Source organism: Phyllobates terribilis, unplaced genomic scaffold (genome assembly GCF_046119375.1).
Source record: "Phyllobates terribilis strain yellow unplaced genomic scaffold, ASM4611937v1 Scaffold_12__6_contigs__length_324123572, whole genome shotgun sequence".
In the NCBI taxonomy this organism is placed as follows: Eukaryota; Metazoa; Chordata; class Amphibia; order Anura; family Dendrobatidae; genus Phyllobates; species Phyllobates terribilis.
In genome coordinates this window covers 208,020,867-208,037,650 of record NW_027362772.1, presented here as the reverse complement: position 1 = coordinate 208,037,650, position 16,784 = coordinate 208,020,867, and the positions used below count along the sequence as shown (strand labels likewise).

The following is a 16,784-nucleotide window of genomic DNA, read 5'->3' as shown; positions in this document are numbered from 1 at the left end:
ATTGACAGCTGCTAATCAGTGCTGGCTCAGGGTTAGACTAGGATGCACAAGGCCAGTTGTCCTCTTGTAATAATCTCCTGCTGATAAAACACAGATCAGTAAGTGACAAATCACTGTAATCAGGGTCTCTGCCCCTACATCAGATTACATAACAAAAGCCTGGTGAAATATTCCCTTTAATAGACCAGCTAGAATTTGCAAAGTATGGAGTTTTATTTTGATGTTCCATTGTTAAAAAGTATGAAAATACGTTTCCACTCAGCTTTATGATTTGGGGGGTGAGAGGTTAATGCACATGTTGCAGACTGAAGGTCCTCTTCCCACCATGGGGCACTAGCAAGATCTATTTCTTTTGTTCTGAAAAATAGATTGTTTGTAAAGAGGTAAATACATTTTTCAATGCCTCAAATAGATTTCCAGTATGCAGTCGTGATCATTCTGTCACTATAGTGATCGATAATCACACTGCGGCTGCTGGCAGCTTCTTGGAAGTGCTGTGAGCGGAGATTTGTGGGGCGCTAGCTAGTACTTTAGTGAGGGATCTGATTCTAGTAAATATGGCAACCATTTTATGGACTGTGGCTGATGTGGCCATGACCAATTGTTATGAAATTCTACCCATCTATTGATGTGTCTGTGTTGCATTTTCTATATAGGTGAACTATTATTGTGCCAAGTGCGAAATATAATCTGTTCTATGAAAAAGTACCAACAATTTATATGATTTGATTTCAAATTTTACAACTAAACATCATATAATTAAAGGGACTCGTCTCTATTCATTGCAATGGGTTGCAGCACTAGACCCGACACATCGTTGTAGGGGCTGTTTCCGAGAGAAATCAGCCAGGTTTTTCCAATCTTGGGCATCCCCACAAAGGAGTCCGTCTGATTTTAACTGGAGGATGTGGTTTCTTTGTAGCTTTTGGGTAACATTGCTGCAGCGTTATGAATACTGTACATGTGTGCACTCACGTACTATGGCACAAGGTGCTACATTCATATATCCGTATTTATTGCATCTCTTTTGTGCATTTTGTTCTTGATTTTGGACATATTAATCTGAAATGTGTTTTTTGTCTCTCTTTTTAGGTGTTCATTCGCAAATAGTACAAGTAAATGACACAGTATCGGGATATGTTGGCACGGATGTCATACTTCACTGTAGCTTAATCAATCCTCAACCTAATGTAAAGATCACTCAGGTTACATGGCAAAAATCCACTAATGGCTCGAAGCAAAATGTGGCCATTTTCAACCCCTCCATGGGCGTCTCTATCCTCTCTCCATACAAAGAGCGTGTGGTCTTCCAGAATCCCTCTCACCGTGATGGTACCATCCAAATCAGTCAGCTACAGTTAGAAGATGAGGGGGCGTACATCTGCGAATTTGCAACTTTTCCAACAGGAAACCGTGAGAGTCAACTCAACCTCACTGTACTTGGTAAGATTATCCTTATTGTTACAGGAATTCTCCGGTTTTATGATATTGGTGACCTAGCTTTAGGGCTATAGAAATATAGATTATTACATAACGGGCATGATCTACACCCAGGCATATCTTTAGTATACAGGATCTTTTTGTTCCTCTTTTTTATTCTTTTGAATACGAGCTGTTCTGCAGCACTCGGCAGCAGCTGCTACACATTGAACAGAGTTTTCCACTGCAGCTCTGTTCAGTGTTTACAACCAGAGTCTGTTGGAGGTAATAACAGCTGATCGGTGGAGTTCCAGTGACCCAATGATGTGATATTGATGACCTATGGAATGACAGGAGGATCCCTAATTATTAATCATGATTATCCTATGTACTAGTTCGCCAATAATGCCTGGACCTACAATCAAGCTCCATTATATCCTACAGCACTTTACAATCCAGTGGGTACATATAGAAAAAAATCATACATTGCATAGCAGCAGTTCAACAATGAGATAAGTGAGGGTCCTGCTCAAAAAAGAAGAATTTAATGAGAGAAGTGAGGGTCCTGCTAAAAAAATAAGAATTTAATGAGAGAAGTGAGGGTCCTGCCCACAAGAGATTATCATATTCACAAGCTGGCAGATTTTACTGGGACAACCCAAGAACAATCCTGATCACAAAAGGGTCAGAGTAGCAAAGCCACTCCCATGAGGGCTTATTTTTGGGGCAGTCACAGGACTTGGGTGGGGCCTAAATGTCCTGAATTTTGCATTTTAATTGTTGGTGAGTATGGATTACTAAAGGGAATGATATTAACCCTGTATAGAATGTGAGATTATCTAGAAATGCCATATGTGAGCACAATACCGACTCATAGCGCAGCTGAAGGACGTCCTCCGCACACATGAATAGGATTCAACCGTGATTGCAAGTTCTTCAGCCCCAGCAGCTATAACACAAGGTCAACATGAGCTCGTTTCTATGGGTTTAGGAATCTGGATTCTAATGAACACCGCACAGCTGACTTACAGATGTCATAATTGCTATTATACAATATCTCAACACATTTAATCTCAATAGAAAATCACAACCACACCCGACAGGCTACAATCTCTGCCTGGAAAGTATGATGGAAGTCTAGAAATAAACAAAGTCATTAAATCTCCTCATTCATTGAATGTTTACCTCACAAAGTGGCCTTGAAAATTGTTCAAAGCTTTTTACTCTAGCACTGACATTATTATACTTCAGAGATAAAGGGTTGTCTGGGATTTTAAGAAAGTTGCCTGAGCAGAATGTGATAAAAATAAAAGAATAATGAGAGTCATTATTCACCCTCTCCACCATGACATCGCAGCCAATCATATATGTTGGAGAGATATACGGCACGCCAATGGCTGCTCGATAAGGGTTCCAAAATGTATGTAGGCACTTGGCGCTCCAATTGCTGAATGATTCAATTATACTTTATTGTAAGGCAGTCCCGCATGTACATTGTGCACAGTGACATTACTGAAGTCTAAAAACATGGACCTTCATCAGACGCTACATTGTATAGACCACAACAAAAAGATGTTCTCTACATGTTCTCACTATGTACAGTATATAATGTGAAATAACATTATATAGACTCGACCAATACATTAATATACATGCATTGTGCCAACGTCTAGGAGGGTTTGGTGCCCACTGACTTGGAAGGATGGTAATAGGGTTACAGTGGGTAATAAGATGCTTGAGAAGATAATATGTAGCATTTATGACAATTGTTCCTCCTGGACAATAGGACAGTAGACTGACTGGACCAGGTGCTGGCTATAAAATGAATAGGAGACTGTAAAGAGAGGTAAAATATACTAAAGACTGAAGCTCCCCGGATTGTAGAAGAGGATATCAGAAAAAGCCTTATAGCGCTGAAGGAATGTCACTACTGCTGCTGTATAGAAGGCACGGACGAGTACCTAGGAGATCGCATCTAATAGCACCGCCATCAGAAATGAATATCGGTGTTGGCGGCCAGCATGACGCGGAAGCAAAAGGACATTCTTACTTCTATACTATATATAGTGTGTGCACCCCCACACATGCGCTATCCATCCACAGATGTGAGCGCACCACCACACGCACACCCCGACTAACAGCCGCATCGTCTAACCGTTACATCACCGCCATCCTTTGTTTCCAGGTCATGCCAGGTGCCCACACTGATATTCATTTCCGGCAGTGGTACTTTCAGGTGAGCTTCAGTGTTTAATATATTTATTTTACCTCTCATTGCATTCATTTTATAGCCTGGTGTTTTTGTTTTCTATACTATATAAGTGTCTGATGAAGGTCCATGTTTTCTGACTGAAACGTCACTGTACACACTGTGCACATAGGATTGCCTTACAATACAGTATAAACAAATCATTCAGCAATTGGACTGTGGAATATCTTTATACCCCTGCAACTAATCACTCAGCCACGATGCTTACATGCATGAGATGTGACCATTAAAGGGGTTGTCCGGCAAAAGCAAATTATCAGGTGACAGGTGATACCTTGTTGATCATTGGAACCCGCACCAATCGACAGACCGAGGAGTTTTTAAGCCAAACTGGAAACTTTGATCCCCGTCCAGCGAATGGCCGATTGCTACTTTATTCATTCTCCATGGGGCTGTAGGACCCAGCGGTCAATGGATAGGTGATAACTGGTTTTCACCAGACAACTCCGTTTAAGGCAAAAGATTGGCTGCAGCAGTCATGTGAATGATGGGCAAGATGTCACTGCTGCAAGACCACTTGGCACTAGAGGATTTACTAGGTTGGTTGTTTTTATTCTCTACCATTTCCAGCTCTTACACTGCTTATATTCCAACATGGCCCCTTTGAAAGCTGAATCTTTTTTTTGTAGATGGGAGACAGTATACCTGCATTTGGTTTCATAGTCCAAACCCTTCCAGTACGAATATTTTTTAACATATTGTTTTTACAATCCTTGCATATGTTAAAAGACCCCTGATGTAATATGGTCTGTTCACCACATACAAAAACAAGGTGATTTTTCAAATTAAGGAGGGGTAGGGGTACCGACGTCATCTCGACACCCATATACATAATAGAGACTATGAGATCAATCCAACGCTAAGCACCTTGCACACATTTAATTGGCTCCTGGTGCTTGACTCACCCTCTGTACATCTGACTCATCAGTGACAGGTTTGGATGTTCTTACCTTGCCATGTTTTGTGTTTTATAGGCTGCAGTAGGAGATATGATATTATGCCGTACTTTCAGTAATTATGTCTAGCACAGGTCGCCAACGTGTGAACCCACCAGAGTTTTACCAGTCACATTCATTTAGAGAGATTTGGATCTTCTGCATCACATACAATTCTTGGTTTTCATTTTTGCAATCCTTTGTTACTCAATACTGTAGCAGCCTTCACCAAAAACAAGACCTCTGCAAGACATAGAGACCCCCTTACTAAATTATTAAAAAGGTTGTCTTAAGAATCGATGCCCTATTCTTAGGATAGGACATTAATATTTTAATATCAGATGAATTGGGATCTTATGCCTGGTGGCCCGACGAATCAACTGATTGAGGGGCCATGACACTCTGGTAAGCAGTAAACACCCATCATTGTTAAGTAGGCATGGCCCTGCACATATTGTGCTGGCAGTAACTGATACTGCAGCTCTCTACAGCTCAGCCCATTTTAAGTGAATAGGACAGAGCTGAAATAGCAGATACAGCCTCAACCCAAACCGTGCCTGGAGACCCCAGTACTTGCTGAATTACTGTAGCCCCTGGAATCCTAGAATCAGCTAATGGGTGGGGTATAGGATGTTAGACCCACACTCATCTGATATTGATATCACGTCCTAAGGATTGGCTATTAAAGAAGCACTCTCTCTCCCATGAAACTCTTAATTTCTTAAACCTGTGTAAATATATATGTAGTCCAGTGTAGTTGGATTAATATACTCAGTGATTGTTGTCTTCCCCGGTTTCCCCTATGATCCTCTCCTGGGTCAGGCGACTTGTGTTTCAAATCATATGCGTGAGCCAGAAGTCACTTTTAGACCATGTTCACACTTTCAGTATTTGGTCAGTATTTTACATCAGTATTTGAAAGCCAAAACCAGGAGTGGCATACAAATACTGATGTAAAATACTGACCAAGTACTCAACATGTGAACATGGCCTAAAAGTGACTTCTGGCTCTCCGTGCACTTCAGCAAATCAAAACAGAGGTCACGTTACCCAGAAAAGGACCATAGCAGAAACCAGGGAAGACAGCGAGTATATTGCTGCACTTACACTAGACTACATTTATATTTAGACAGGTTTAGCAAATAACAAGTTTTGTGTGATTGCCTCTTTAATATAAAAGTCTCAGAAAACTTCTTTAACCCCTTTAACACCCAAGCCTGTTTTCACCTTAATGACTAGGCCAAATTTTACCATTCTGACCACTGTCACTTTGAGATAATAACTCTGGAACACTTCAACGGATCCCCCTGATTCTGAGATTGTTTTTTCATGACATATTGTACTTCATTATAGTGGTAAAATTTCTTCGATATGACTTGCGTTTATTTGTGAAAAAAAACTGAAATTTTATGAAACCTGTTTTGAAAATTTCGCAATTTTCAAACTTTGAATTTTTATGCGCTTAAAGGGGTTGTCCAGTACTATTGATAATTGGCCAATGTATTTTATGTTGAAAAGAAGTTTCTTTGTAAATACCTTGCGCTGCTGTTACTGCCTGTGAGAGGCGCTATCACTGGCCGCTCAGAGGCATCACTTGACCCCCGGCTGCAGCCAGCTCCGACATCCGCTGATGTCACGTCAAGTTTCGGCTGCAGCCGGGGGTATTCACTTCTGCATTTCACGGTGGATGCTGAGCTGTGGGTGGGGTTACCTCGCGTGTCACACCCAGCATCCACCGCGCTCTCTTCTTCTCCCCATTCATTGGGAAAGCGCTCGGTGGATGCTGGGTGTGACGTGCCCACAGCCCAGCATCCACCGCGGGAACCGTGTCACTGATGTCACGCCTCACTTGATGTGACAGCAGGGGGGTCACGTGATGCCTGTGAGTGGCCAACGATAGCACCGCTCACAGGCAGTAACAGCAGCACAAGGTATTTACAAATAAACTTCTTTTCAACATAAAAATACATTGGCCAATTATTAATAGTAGTGGACAACCCCTTTCAATTGGACCATTATGTCACATGAAATAGTTAATAAATAACATTACCAACATGTCTACTGTATATCAGCACAGATTTTGAAACAAAATGTTTTTTGTTAGGTTAAAAGTTGACCATCGATTTATCATTTTTTTCAACAAGATTTACAAAACCATTTTTTCTTTTTTTTTTTTAGGGACCACGTTACATTTAAAGTGACTTTGAGGGGTTTATATGACAGAAAATACCCTAAAGTGACACCATTCTAAAAACTGCACCCTTTAAGGTGCTTAAAACCACATTCAAGAAGTTTATTAACCCTTCAGGTGCTTCACAGAAATTTTTCGAATGTGAAAAAAACTTTCACAAAAATGTTAATTTAGACCCAATTTGTTTTATTTTTACAAGGGTAACAGGAAAAAATAGACCCAAAAATTGTTGTGCCAATGCCCCATATGTGGGGGAAAAATACTGTTTGGGTGCACGGCAGGGCTCGGAAGGGAAGGAGCGCCATTTGACTTTTTGAATGTAAAATTTGCTTGAATAATTAGCAGACACCATGTCACATTTGGAGAGCCCCTGATGTGCTTAAACATTGGAAACCGCCCACTAGTGACCCCATTTTGGAAACTAGACCCCTCAAAGAATTTATTTAGATGTGTGGTGAGCACCTTGAACCCACAGGTGCTTCACAGAATTTTATAACATTGATCTGTGAAAATGAAAAATATATATTTTTCCCACAAAAATGTTGTTTTAGCCCCAATTTTTTTCATTTTTACAAAGATAAGAGGAGAAAATTTACCCCAAAGTTTGTTGTGCAAATTCTCCTGAGTACGTCGATACACAATATGTAGTCAAAAACTGCTTTTGAGGCGCAGTGCAAAGCTCAGGGGAAGAAGCGCCATATTGGAGTTCAGATTTTTCTGGACTGGTTTGAGGGGGTCATGTCACATTGGCAGAGCCCCTGAGGTGCCAGAACAGCAGATACCCCCCCATAAGAGATCCTATTTTACAAACTACATCTCTCAATGAATTCATCTAGGGGTGCAGTGATCTTATTGACACCACAGGTGGGTCACAGAATTTTATACCATTGGGCAGCAAAGAAAAAAATAATTACATTTTTACCCCTAAAAATTTATTTTAGCCTCAAATTTTACATTTTCACACTGGGAAATGGGTAAAAATTGCAGCAAAATGTGTCCCACAATTTCTGCTGAATGTTGAAATACCCCATATGTGGCTGTACAGAACTGCTTAGCCATACAGCGAGATTTGGGAGGGACGGAGCGCTTCTCACCTCCTGGAACGCAGATTTTCCTAGAATAGTTTGCGGACTCCATATACAGAGCCCCTCAGTGCTAGAAGAGCAGAATCCCCCCTCAACTGACCCCATTTTGGAAACTATACCCCATTGGGAATTTATCTACCAGTGTAGTGCCGATTTTGACTCTATGGGTGCTTTCCAGAAACAAGCAGTAGTGGATAATGCTGAGTGAAAATTGCAAACTGCCGTTGTAGTAACCAGTTTGTTGTAGTCATCAGTACGTTGTAGTGCCCGTACATTGTGCCCAGCTCATGCTTCTGGAGACATTCACTCTGTAAATTAAACAGGCTCTCATCGCTACAGAAATGCCAAACATGTAGATGCTAAATGTGGTTTAGGCACAATGGGGCTCAGAAGGGAGGGGAGCATTTGAATTTTGGAGCATAGAATTCACTGGATTTATTTTGGTGTGGAGGAGCCATTTCACTTTTCCAGAGCTTTAGTACTACCAGTAACGTGGAAGCCCCTATATTTCGATTGACAGATAACGGCACTGAGTGGGTTTTTTTTGTGGATTGATTTAAAGCTTTTGTTTTTTGCATAACATTTGGGAACACATTTATCCTGCGCTCTACTCTGAGCACCTACATTGGGATTTCTATCTAAATCTCCAAGTGATGTGATTCACTTGAAAACCCCGAAGGATCCATTCACTATAATGAGGTAGCAGAGTTTCTCTGGACTGCGCCTGGGATCTATTCAGCGTTTTCTTTATTTTCAGTAATGCACAAACTGTGGCAGCCACGCTTATTAGGCATGCATAAAAGAAGACTGACACCGCCGGATCACAGGTCAGACTGCGTCCACGGTGCCTCCATCTGACTCATTATATGAAATCTTCCGCTGGGGTTTCCGTCTGAATCACATATTTCAGAGATTTACACGGAAACCCCGGTGTAAGCGCTTAGCGTAAAGTGCAAAGATAAATGTGAGCCGAGCCTTACTGCGATCTTTGGGAGGAAGAATGAAGAATTGGTTTATTTTTTTCGCCATTCCTCGTGCGGTATAATTGATAACACGACTTTATTCTTCGGGTCAGTGCGATTACAGCGTTAACAGATTTATATTATTTTTTTATGTTTGGCTGCTGTCACACACTAAAAAACTCTTTTTTTTGCACATATCTATATTTTGATAGCTATAATTTTTCCATATTTCGGCTGACAGAGTCATGTGACAGCTTGTTTTTTTGGGACAACTTGACATTTTTATTGGTACCATTTTCGGACACATGAAATTTTTTGATCTCCTTCTATTCTGATTTTTGAGAGGCTGAATAAACAAAAATCAGCAATTCAAACATTTTTTTTTTTTTTTTTAATGTGTAGCAGCTTTATTCTTCGGGTCAGTACGATTACAGCGATACCACATTTATATCGTATTTTTATGTTTTGGGGCCTTTACACAATAAAAACTTGTATAGAAAAATTAATTTTTTTGCATCGCTTTCTGAGAACTATAGCTTTTTTATTTTTCAACTGTATGGCAGTTTGTTTTTTTCTGGACAAGATGACGTTTTGAGAGATACTATTTTTATTTACATTCATCTTTTTGATTACGTTTTATTCCACTTTTTGTTTGGCGGTATGATGATAAAGCATCATGATGATAAAGCATCATGATGATATGATGATTAAGCTTGCTCTGAGCATGGTTTAGCAAGTTTGCTAGCTCTGGTGACCCAGATGTCGACATCAGGTCACCATGGCAATGATTGGCCCCTTGCGATGACGTTGTGAGGGGCGCCGATTGGAGAGTAGAGAGGCTCACTCCCTTTGCATGCCTGCTAAATGCTGTGATCAATATTGATCCCAGCATTTAGGGGGTTAAAGTGCCGGGAGTGGTGCGGCACTGCTCCTGGCACGGAGTGTCGGGTGTTAGCTGTCAGAATCAGTTGACACCCGGTGGCGATCACGCGTGCACAGCCTCCTGTGCTTGCAAAATTGCCTGGATGTATATATACGTCCCTTGGATGTATGGATACGTTCAAGGTCGTGAAGGGGTTAACGTGTAACCGTTGTTTTAATTTTTATTTCATAAATCAATAGTACACATGAAAATAAGAAACTTTGTAATATATCTTATCAGAGAAATCAGCTTCTTTCTCTGCCAGAACTGATCAGTCATTATCAAAATTCTCTATTCTGAGATAAAATCTGAATTCAGTGAAGACTTTCCCATTACTGAGATAGGAGATGGCAGCTGGTACTGCTGAGATTCTATCTAGATACAAAAGAGAGGAGGAGGGAGGAGCTCTGCCTCTAGCTCCTCCCTCCTATTTACATAGCGTTGCATCCATAGCAGCTCCCAACTCCTATCTCAGTAATGGGAAAGTCTCTTCACGGAATACAGATTTTACCTCCGAATTGAGAATTTTGATAATGACTGATCAATTCTGGAGGAGAAAGAAGCAGATTTCTCTGATAAGATATATTACAAAGTTTTTATTTTCACATGTACTATTGATTTATGGAGTAAAAAGGAAAACGACGGTTACTCTTTAAAGAGAGTATACAATGAAGCTCTGAGGCTGCAGATAATACAAGGTAGCACACACTGTCGGTCGTCAGCTCACATCTTTTGGCAATTAACAGTGAAGATTCACTATTGTCTAAGGACTCATTTGACGAGCGTATTATACAGACACGTGCTGTCCATGTGTCCCTTGGAGAGCACATGCACCCATTATACCCATTGTACTAGTGCACATGGCCGTTCTGCCACACAGACCAATGGAACGCTTCTGATTCACAGAGCAGACTGGTGCATGTAAATGGCAGGCAGACACCACGCACCCACTATGTGGACAAGCACACGGATCCGAACACAGAGCCGGTCACTGCCACATTTTGTGTACATTACTGGCCGTGAGTTTTCATACAGCTGTCTGAATGCGGTCTAAGTCACGCATATTAGGGTACATTCACATGCGGCAGATTTATAGCCGACATTTTTCCAGCTATTATTGCTAGCATTTAAGTGAATGGCACTGATTTTCAGGAGCAGACATTTCTGCAGCACATACAGTACAGACCAAAAGTTTGGACACACCTTCTCATTTAAAGATTTTTCTGTATTTTCTTGACTTTGAAAATTGTACATTCACACTGAAGGCATCAAAACTGTGAATTAACACATGTGGAATTATATACTTAACAAAAAAGTGTGAAACAACTGAAAATATGTCTTATATTCTAGGTTCTTCAAAGTAGCCACCTTTTGCTTTGATGACTGCTTTGCACACTCTTGGCATTCTGTTGATGAGCTTCAAGAGGTAGTCACTGGAAATGGTCTTCCAGCAATCTTGAAGGAGTTCCCAGAGATGCTTAGCTCTTGTTGGCCCTTTTGCCTTCACTCTGCAGTCCAGCTCACCCCAAACCATCTCGATTGGGTTCAGGTCTGGTGACTGTGGAGGCCAGGTCATCTGGCGTAGCACCCCATCACTCTCCTTCTAGGTCAAATAGCCCTTACACAGCCTGGAGGTGTGTTTGGGTCATTGTCCTGCTGAAAAATAAATGATGGTCCAACTAAACGCAAACCGGATAGAATAGCATGCCCCTACAAGATGCTGTGGTACCCATGCTGGTTCATTATGCCTTCAATTTTGAATAAATCCCTAACAGTGTCATCAGCAAAGCACCCCCACACCATCACACCTCCTCCTCCAAGCTTCACAGTGGGAACCAGGCATGTAGAGTCCATCCGTTCACCTTTTTGTGTCGCACAAAGACACGGTGGTTGGAACCAAAGATCTCAAATTTGGACTCATCAGACCAAAGCACAGATTTCCACTGGTCTAATGTCCATTCCTTGTGTTCTTTAGCCCAAACAAGTCTCTTCTGCTTGTTGCCTGTCCATAGCAGTTGTTTCCTAGCAGCTATTTTACCATGAAGGCCTGCTGCACAAAGTCTCCTCTTAACAGTTGCTGAAGAGATGTGTCTGCTGCTAGAACTCTGTGTGACATTGACCTGGTCTCTAATCTGAGCTGCTGTTAACCTGCGATTTCTGAGGCTGATGACTCGGATAAATTTATCCTCAGAAGCAGAGGTGACTCTTGGTCTTCCTTTCCTGGGGCGGTCCTCATGTGAGCCAGTTTCTTTGTAGCGCTTGATGGTTTTTGCAACTGCACTTGGGGACACTTTCAAAGTTTTCCCAATTTTTCGCACTGACTGACCTTCATTTCTTAAAGTAATGATGGCCACTCGTTTTTCTTTACTTAGCTGCTTTTTTCTTGCCATAATACAAATTCTAACAGTCTATTCAGTAGGACTATCAGCTGTGTATCCACCTGACTTCTGCACAACACAACTGATGGTCCCAACCCCATTTATAAGGCAAGAAATCCCACTTACTAAACCTGACAGGGCACACCTGTGAAGTGAAAACCATTTCCGGTGACTACCTCTTGAAGCTCATCTAGAGAATGCCAAGAGTGTGCAAAGCAGTCATCAAAGCAAAAGGTGGCTACTTTGAAGAACCTAGAATATAAGACATATTTTCAGTTGTTTCACACTTTTTTGTTAAGTATATAATTCCACATGTGTTAATTCATAGTTTTGATGCCTTCAGTGTGAATGTACAATTTTCATAGTCATGAAAATACAGAAAAATCTTTAAATGAGAAGGTGTGTCCAAACTTTTCGTCTGTACTGTATAATTGTACCCTAAGTGTCTATTTAGTCAGGAGAGGTAATTTATTAACTCAGATAGCACTAATATTACATTTTGAAAATGCCAATTGACAGTAAAATTGGGTCTACCTGGTTGTTAATACAGTAGATATTTTCATTATTAGTGAATTTTCCTTTGCTGTGGACGAAGTATAATATTGGGAACTAGGTTAGAAAGAAAAGAGATTTGTGATATAAATACATGTGTGGTCAATACAAAGGACTGGAGCATTACTAATTCCTACCAAAGGACTAATGAACATTCATTGCATGTGGAGGAATGGTAATTAGGAAAGGGTTCTTTACAGTTAGAGCAGTCAGTCTGTGGAATGCCCTACCACAATAAGTAGTAATGGCAGACACTACAACAGCTTTTATAAAGGGCTGGATGCTTCTCTCACAATAAATGGTGGGTTATAAATAATCTTGCAATGGAGAGTTTATAATTGGGGAGAAAGATGGAACTTGATGGACCGATGTCTTTTTTTCACTCTGTGTAACTATGTAACCAGAAATTGTTACTAGTCATATTAATCAATTCGATAATTTTCTTTTAATTCCAACCTGTGCTTACAAAATGACGGCTGAAGAGTGGCCGGTTGTCAGAGACAACATCATTGGTTTTGTTCTGAATTATTAACACTATGGGATACTCCTTGCTCCCAGAAATGTTCCTCAAAGGTGGAAAACACAAATTTTACAAGTAAATTATTTATAAAAATATTAATGTTTAATAGTTGTTGAGCTCCAAGAACTCTTCACTACAGATTTTATGCTTTTATCATTCTAGGTTTTTTTGCAACATATTTCATGTTTTGTTCAATGTTCGGTTTGTACATAATGTGCTGACAGTAATTATAATTGATTGCTTGTTTTATAGCCAAACCGATCAACAACATGGAAGAAACTTCAAAACAGCTGGTTGCCAATCCAAGGTCAAAAGAGAAGGTCGTGGTTGCCACTTGCATGTCAGCCAATGGAAAACCTCCCAGCACCATAACGTGGGAGACCAAGCTGAAAGGGGAGGCAGAGTATCAAGAAATCAAGAATGATAATGGCACTGTGACCGTGATCAGTCGCTACAAACTCCTGCCAACTCGAGAGGCTCACCGGCAGTCCCTTACCTGTGTCATAAATTACCAAACAGAGCGAGTCACGAGGAACACCACTCTGAGCGTACAATGTAAGTACCTAGGGACCATACTCCTGATGCACAGTGTAGCCTTGGGAATGCGCAAGATAAGATAAATAAGATTTTAATAGACAAAATGGCAAAAATTCAGGCATTCCGAAGGGCCAGCTTTTATGCTGAAGGGGAGAAGATTGGACATTTATTATCAGTTATAGCATCGGCACAAAGGAATAATTATTTTATCCATGAAATGGTTGATGGTAAGGGGAGGGTTGTTATTGAACTGGAGGGGATACTGAAAATCTTTAGAGACTTCTATAAAAAACTTTATTCCTCGGAAGGGATAGTGACATTTGAGGAGATAGATAATTTTGTTGATTTAGTGTCGCTCCCTAAACTAAACAATGAGAGTAGAGAGAGGTTGGACTCCCCCATTACTGTGGAGGAGATGGAGATTGCTCTGCATGGCATGACTAATGAGAAGGCTCCGGGTATGGATGGTCTACCGTCAGAAGTATATAAACAATTTGCTGAACTTCTGTTGCCTAAACTATTGAAAGTATTTGAAGAGGCTAGTGAGGGGGAATTGCTGCCAGCTTCTATGAGGGAGGCGGTGATAGTGGTGATTCCTAAGGAGGGGAAGGACCGTAGAATACCTGAATCATATAGACCAATCTCGTTACTGACAGCTGATGTTAAAATCCTGGCCAAAGTCCTGGCTAATAGGTTGACTGGGATAATTTCCTCATTAATACATCTGGATCAGTCGGGATTCATGCCCAATAGATCTACTGCGGTTAATATAAGAATTACAGACTGATAACCCAGGTCGTAGAGTAATCGTCTCACTGGATGCCCAAAAGGCGTTTGATAGTGTACAATGGGAATATTTGTGGAGAGTCATGCAAAAATGTGGTTTTGGACCAAGATTTATTGAGTGGGTTCAGTTGTTGTATTCCCAACTTACTGCCAAGATAAGAGTTAATGGAGCGATTTCCCCTTCGTTCCATTTGGATAGGGGAACTAGACAGGGATGCCCACTGTCGCCGCTCCTCTTTGCCATGGCAATTGAACCTTTGGCTGCAGTCATCAGGGAAACGAAGGAGGTCCAAGGGTTCAAATATGGAATATTAGAGGAAAAAATTGCTTTGTATGCAGACGATCTCTTATTATTTTTGGGTGACCCATCTGAATCATTGAGTCGTGCCATGCAGATAATTGAGAGGTTTGGGGCGATATCGGGGCTGAAGATTAACTGGTCCAAGTCAGTCTTGTTTAAAGTGAATCGAGCGGTGGAATTGACAAATAGAGAAAATGAAGCTGATAACTTGCAGTGTAAAAAAGTATTTAAATACTTGGGAATACAAATATCTCTACCGGTATCAGATTATCTTAATATCAATTTGGCGCCATTGCTTCAAAAATTAAAAACTAAAATAGATATATGGAATAAACTACATATAACGGTGGTGGGGAGAATAAACCTTTTTAAAATGCCCAAGTTGCTATATATCTTACATAACGCTCCTATGTGGATGCCTAAAAAAAGATTTAAGTCCTTAAATGTGATGATCAGAGCTCTGGTATGGGAGAAGAAGCAGGCAAGAATAAGGCTAGAAACTCTCCAAAGGCCCAAGGAGGAGGGTGGACTGGCGCTGCCAAATCTGGAAATATATTTTCTGGCAGCACAGAGTCAACATTTTAGAGGGTGGTCATGCTCCGGATCTGGTGGATCTATTAAAAGAACACTGGAGTATTCCATGGGGGAAAGACAGATACTTGATGGCCTGGAGGGAGGAGACATGAATAGGTTGGGGGAAAAAATGCCTACAATAGATCTCATACACAAAACTTGGAACATAGTAACGAAAGTAAGGGGAGTGAAGGGACTAACTAAATTTACTCCTATATGGAATAATAATAATCTCCCAGAGATACAAAAGATTGGTATTATAAGAGAATGGACAGGTAGAGGAATTAATTATATGTATCAAATAATGGAGGGGGAAAGTCTTAAACCCTTCTCGCAGCTACAGAGGGAATTCTTGTTGCCAAATACAGAATGGTATCACTATGGGCAGGTTAATCATGCAATTAAATCCCAAAGAACCAAACAACAGCTGGTAGTGGAAGCAGATCTAGTACTGGAGTATATTTGTCAGGAGGGGGTACCAGGGGAGTAATCTCAGGCAAGTATAGAGACTTAATGCATACTTTTCTCCTGGAGTATCCACTGAGATCTTAAAGTAAATGGGAAGAGGAAGTGGGACTCATAAGTGAAGATATTTGGGAAAACATACTGGAGTATATACCTAAGCTTTCTATGATCGAACCTGCAAGACTGTCCCATATCTATGTAATTCACAGTGTCTATAGATCTCCGCTAATTATGCACAAAATGGGGCTGAGGGTCAATTCCGAATGCCCAAGATGTGGAAAAGGGGAGGCGGGCATATTTCACATGATGTGGAAATGCCCTAGACTATTAAGGTTCTGGTCTGGGGTTCTTGCTGCGATTGAAGGGGCGTATAGATGCGGTGTCCCTGGGGACCCTATTACATGCTTGTTGGGCTATGTAGAAGAAATATTAGCTGATAAAAATATTAAAATAGCCATTGCTAGGTTACTTTATTTTGCTAGGAAAGTAATAGCAAGAAATTGGATTGGAGCTGACCCCCCCTCCGGGGAATAGTATTTTAAACAAGTAGAATATATTATACAGATGGAAAGAGGTATATATGAAAAAAGAGGGAAACAGAATATATTTGGAAAGCTATGGGAACCTTGGATACAATATAAGGGAATTTGAGAGTACTGAGTTTAAACATGTATTATATAGTATAAACTAATATTTGTGTAATGCACCTCTGGTTTTCTACCATAATTGGTTAATAGGAGGTTTGTTGTCTTTGTTTCTTAAGACATAACATAGGGGAGGGAAATGCTGTCGGAATGGGTAGGGGGGGGATTTAAGGGATGTATGTACAGCTTGTGTATTCCTTCACAATTTAATGTTTTGAAGAAAAAAAAAGTACCTGCCATTAATC

General features: G+C 40.7%; 1 protein-coding gene across 4 annotated transcripts in view; it reads left to right on the top strand.

The window, feature by feature from the left end:
* The window catches only part of NECTIN1 (nectin cell adhesion molecule 1), a 463,174-nt gene that overhangs the window by 85,839 nt on the left and 360,551 nt on the right, over window positions 1-16,784 (top strand). For all 4 annotated transcript variants that reach the window (XM_073656638.1, XM_073656640.1, XM_073656641.1 and 1 more), the window contains exons 2-3: window positions 1,093-1,443; window positions 13,486-13,788. In XM_073656638.1, the coding sequence (XP_073512739.1) occupies window positions 1,093-1,443; window positions 13,486-13,788 (654 nt within the window). The remainder of the gene's footprint in view (window positions 1-1,092; window positions 1,444-13,485; window positions 13,789-16,784) is intronic.